This window comes from Antrostomus carolinensis, unplaced genomic scaffold (genome assembly GCF_000700745.2).
Source record: "Antrostomus carolinensis isolate BGI_N321 unplaced genomic scaffold, ASM70074v2 scaffold18907, whole genome shotgun sequence".
Classification (NCBI taxonomy): domain Eukaryota; kingdom Metazoa; phylum Chordata; class Aves; order Caprimulgiformes; family Caprimulgidae; genus Antrostomus; species Antrostomus carolinensis.
In genome coordinates, this window is record NW_010328311.1 from 42,553 (window position 1) to 47,662 (window position 5,110).

The 5,110-nt window shown below is 36.9% G+C and overlaps 1 protein-coding gene across 2 annotated transcripts in view; it reads right to left on the reverse strand.

The window, feature by feature from the left end:
- The window catches only part of CKAP5 (cytoskeleton associated protein 5), a 42,576-nt gene that overhangs the window by 20,850 nt on the left and 16,616 nt on the right, over positions 1 to 5,110 (reverse strand). For both annotated transcript variants that reach the window (XM_010172214.1, XM_010172213.1), the window contains exons 15-22: positions 4,338 to 4,430; positions 3,564 to 3,749; positions 3,036 to 3,130; positions 1,603 to 1,660; positions 1,395 to 1,520; positions 919 to 1,055; positions 579 to 753; positions 1 to 44 (exon numbers count right to left, since the gene is read on the reverse strand). The exon at positions 1 to 44 is cut by the window's left edge and continues 58 nt beyond it. In XM_010172214.1, coding sequence (XP_010170516.1) covers positions 1 to 44; positions 579 to 753; positions 919 to 1,055; positions 1,395 to 1,520; positions 1,603 to 1,660; positions 3,036 to 3,130; positions 3,564 to 3,749; positions 4,338 to 4,430 — 914 coding nt within the window. The remainder of the gene's footprint in view (positions 45 to 578; positions 754 to 918; positions 1,056 to 1,394; positions 1,521 to 1,602; positions 1,661 to 3,035; positions 3,131 to 3,563; positions 3,750 to 4,337; positions 4,431 to 5,110) is intronic.

The window sequence follows — 5,110 nt, forward strand, 5'->3', positions numbered from 1 at the left end:
ATTGCTGTTGCTAGCTGCTGAAGAATGCTCAGTGTTTGTTGCACCTGCACATAAACAAAAAGGCTTTGAATAAAATACTGTTACAACCATGTGTGCAAAACTCCAATCATATGGGGAAAAGGAACACTGCTGTACATCTAAGCTTTTACTTTAGAATGACCCCTCAATGATACCTATTGCAGAATTCAAATTCATTACATAGATAAAAATTATTTCTGTATTCTGAGTAAAGTTCAACTAGAAATATTTTCAAACAAGGGACACTTCACTTTTGTCACAAGCAGAGCAATTATTCAAACTTCATTTTTGGTTTCTGTTTGGTCAGTTGGTTGTTTAGATTTGGTCGCATTACATTCAGAGTAGAGGCAGATTTTCCCTTTTTTGAAGGCTTTTTTGAAGCCAAGACAAAGGCAAATATTTGTAAAAGTAGGCAAATATATGGTCTAGAAATAAACAGTTCCCTGTTTTCCAACTATTTCATGACATTGTAACAGACTGAGTAATAAACAAGGTTCAGAAATCAGTTTGTCTTAAGTTCTAAGCTGGAAAAAGCTGAAATAGGATTGTGAACAACTCACCAAGATTTTATTGGAGTCATTGAGACGACCTTTCAAAGCAGCTGGAAGTTCTCCTATGTTTGGTTGTATGAACTTAGCATCATTTATTATGCTTGTCACTTCATCTAGACCTTCCTTTCTGATCTTCCAGTTTTTGTCCCCAATCTTAGACACTAGTTCAGCTGTGATCTTATCACTGTAAGAGGAAAAAAAGAAAGGTAAAGAGCCCATTCTCTTTGTTATATGTCTTTTAGTATTTGAGTGCTTTAACATCACAGATTTCTGCTTAGAAGGTGTTTATAAACACAAAGTTTTGAATTGCAGTGGAAGTATGTCTTCAGGTTGTAGATTCCAAACCTACCCAATATCCGTTCTTGGCAAGAGATCCACAACATCATTCCCAACTTCCTCCTGTTCCTCTTCCTCACCATCATCCCCATCTCCTGCACTGTGCCTGGAAATGCCACGGGTTGGGGCTGGTGCCGTCTGCCCTTGCATCTGTAAGCAACACAAACCAGAAACAGCTATTTTTCAGTTTTTCATTTGACATTAAAAATAAAAACATGTACATGATACAAATGCTCTGTCTCAAGACGACAGACTTTAAAACATAATGTTATTCAAACAAAACCAGAAACTTTTGAAATTCCTTATTAAAAAGAGTGACTATTGACATAGCTAGACTTTGAGTTTGCAGCTGCTTGGGTGAGCTGTCTTAAAAAATATGGTTCACTTACAAAAACATAAGTTAGACTATAGTATTACTAGAGATTCCAGCTTCTGAACTTTCCAAGTAGTTTTAATGATACTTGGTAGTAAGAGAGCTACACTTCATACCTTTTCAAATTCTGCATCTATCTGGGAGAGAAGAGCTGGCTTCTCATCCTCAAAAAACATTCGCAAAGGAGGTCCCACATAAAGGTACATGACTCCCAGCAAGGTAATGGCAGAAGTCCTTACAGCCTGTGAGGAAGAAGATAAAAGCACTCAGTCTGCAAAAAAAGGACTGATGATAATTCAGGATTAAAATTCCCAAGTTACTCACTGGGTTAGTTGCAGCAAGAGCTGTCTTCACGTTACTGATGAACGCTTTGACATTCAGTCTGCAGGAAAAAGATATCTCCGTAAGTAAAACACAACACAGGAAGCACCAACAAGAAACAAAATCATCACAATATGCTAAAGAAAAAAAAAGGGACCAAGAACAAATTAATACAACTAACTTAACAAACAGAGGGTGTCTGCACTTATAAAATCATATCCCAGGTACAGTATAGATGGTAGCTCTTTAATTAACTACTGAAAGAGATCAGTTTGGGGAACAGCCTACTACAAAACCCAATACAGTAAACCTAAGGTAATTTATATCAAATACTGCTATTATTACAGCTAGAAGGCTTCTTAAACTACAACACCCACATGATCACCAGGACTGATATCCTGAGGGATGAGTCTAGAATCATTTTAAGCACCTGATACATAGCTAGGTAATGAAGGGGAGGTGTTTTTTTTCTTAGTCTGTCTCAAGATCTTCCAGAAAAAGGCACAAGTTTCCAAAACAAATTTACAAGAGAGATTTAGATTCCTGAATCTTCTATACCACCACTGAATTCAATAGAAGAGAAAACAAGCCATCATGGAAGATTCTTTTATACAACCTCAAACACTGCTGTTCTAGTATCGTCATCTACACACAGATGACCCTGCTGGAAACATACTTTTTGTGGAATTTACTAAAGAAGGGAATTTATTTTCCAGACTTAATCAATGCTACTATCCATTTAATAGCTATGAAACAATTAGGACAGGCATAGTAATCGCTCAAGGAGTCAAATCAATTAATATGTCAAGTATTCACTGCTTAGATTTTTTTTTTTCCCCCTCAGGAATAAACTGTATTACATATGCTCAACCACATTCAGTTAAGAGACTGGTGAGTAAAAATTAAGGAATGCTATCCCTGGTTCTAAGGGAGAATCTATTTCTTACCCTCATAGCACCAGATGTAATAATGGCTATTTTGTTGGCTAAAACTTCATCCTGTTATCAACCTCAAAATTCTCTCTCAAGGAGAGCAATAAGCACACTGGTATGTACTGTGCTGTAGGCTGTCAGGTTTTGGGTTTTAAAATTATAAAAATTATAAAATTCTACTTGGTGCAGGTGTACCCAAGTAGAAATGGGAACAATAGACATGCAAAACCACAGCTCCTTGCCCAGCCCACTCCTACAGTACATAAAGTTAAAGAAAAATGTAGTAGTGTAATAGGATCCTATTAGTAATGTCAGATACTTTCATTTACACATTTAGAGCTAGCAGAGCATCTGACAGAGCTGGCATCAGAGTTTAAGGAACAAGATTTCAGATGCACTTGCAGTCACCCTCTTCAGACCAGTCTGACAAAGAACAGACTCTTAGTCCTAGATTACAAACATTTCCATTCAAGTTTCTCTTAGCAATCTACTTAAAAGACATACCCAGAAAAGCCAAACTCTTTAATTGCATTTGAAAGCCAGTTCAAAGTTTCTGACTGGTTTTTAGGATTCTTTTGAGAGAAAGCCATAGCCACAACCTGGAAAAGAAGAGAGTTAACTGTGAATTTTCACTGGCAAACCAGGTGATAAAGCACTGTAATAAAGGAGTGAAGACACCTGCAAAAAACACAGGCCATTGCAAGTAAACAGAAACAGCTGCGGTAACATAGGAGGACAAGTTTATTTTGTCACTGTAGCAGAACAGAATTGCAACTGAAGGGAACTTCAAAAGCTCCTGAAGAACTTAAGGCAGCCAGAGATACCTTTATTACTGATGTATACTTGATTTTGCAGTAGTTCAGCAAAATATTGATTTACTACTTGTTATTTCCTCTTTTGGAGGAACTTGTATTTAACTTAACACAGCAGAGAAAAATGAAAGATTTAGGATTTACTCCTCAGACTAAAAGAACACCCCACATAATTTTCCTGAGTTTATTTACTGGAAGAATACCTTTGCTGCTCACTCACCTGCTCAGCAGTCCATGGCAACTGACATGCCTCTGCTATTGCTGTCATGGCTTCTTTTGCATTACTCCCACATTTCACATCACCAACCTTGTCTACAAGACCATCCAGCACAACCTGTGCTGAAGTTTTGGAGAAGTTTCCTTTCTGTGCAATCAGTGCAACTATATGCAGCTTCATCTGCATCACCTGGAACGACCATAACAGCAAGGAAGTTATTCATGTCTTCAGATATTTTGGACCAAACTTTTTATTCTATATATTAAAAAATTAATATATGTTTTTATGGGTAAACACAAATGTATACATAAAATATGTATTTGTGTATACACACACACAAACGTATACACACCTTTGAATATATGAGTGTGTTCACACAAGCACATATTTTATATACATAAACTTGTATATATATGGGTTTGTGTGATTATACACACAAATGGTGTGTATACACATAAATACATATTTTTATATCTATATGTATAAATATACACACAACCAATAATACTGGGTAGCTGCTATCTACTTTTAGAACTTATATATGCACACATACATATGCATCTAGACATCTTCAAATGCTGTGTCTAAGACTCAACTGTCAGCAGAAATTAAATCTAATTCCAGAGTTTATATTCTCATTGACTACAGATACAACTGTGGTCATGGTGTTAGGCCTGTCATCAATGACACATGTGCACCTACAGCCTTTTAGCTGGAAGCACAGCCTACATTAGGGAACAAAAGCAGACTGTTAGTAACTGAAAGATGATGTATTACCTGAAAATTTGTTTCCTTCCAACCAGGTTTCTTGGCCAGCATTCTTACTAGAGCCTGGCAAGGCATTTCACTTCTCTCCATAAGCTCAACAGCCTAAAGGATAAACATTAAGTTAGCCAGTGGGTCACAAGTGATAAAAAACCCAAAACACAAACAGAAGTTACCTCAATTGTCCTGTAAATATTTTCTTAATACTGAACTAAATTGGAGAAATTCTCAGCATAAGAATTTACCTGAAGAGCCTTACTACAAGATGCCCATTTTACAGGTACTGAGCCAACATTTGAACTACACCATCCACATCACTATGTTTTTCCTGTTCTTTAACAAGTGTCCTTAAAACCATTGTTGGCCAGGCCATTCCAGCCCTGGGAATTTTGACACTTAACTAAAAAAATCCAAGCTGCCCTCCTCAAGATGAAGTATACTATACACCTTCCACATTGGAATGCTGACTACACAGCAGAGATTAAACCAAAATTTAATCTGAATTACTGGTTTCACTTGTTGTTAGGCTGATCCATTCCACTGAAACTTTAACATCTTTACATTTGAGTAAAGCTGGCTTCTGCAGCAGCATTTCAGTGCAGCCAGTCACTATTTCATAATTTAAGTTAGCCACCTTTTCCACTAAAATATTAAAACTCAGTCACAACTGTAACAGTGGAGCAGCATGAACTATTTGTAGAACTACAGTTGATGCCTTTTGAATGTGAACTCTCAAAGGTCTTATGACAGATACTATGGGAAGCAAGTCAGGCTTCACATTTGAG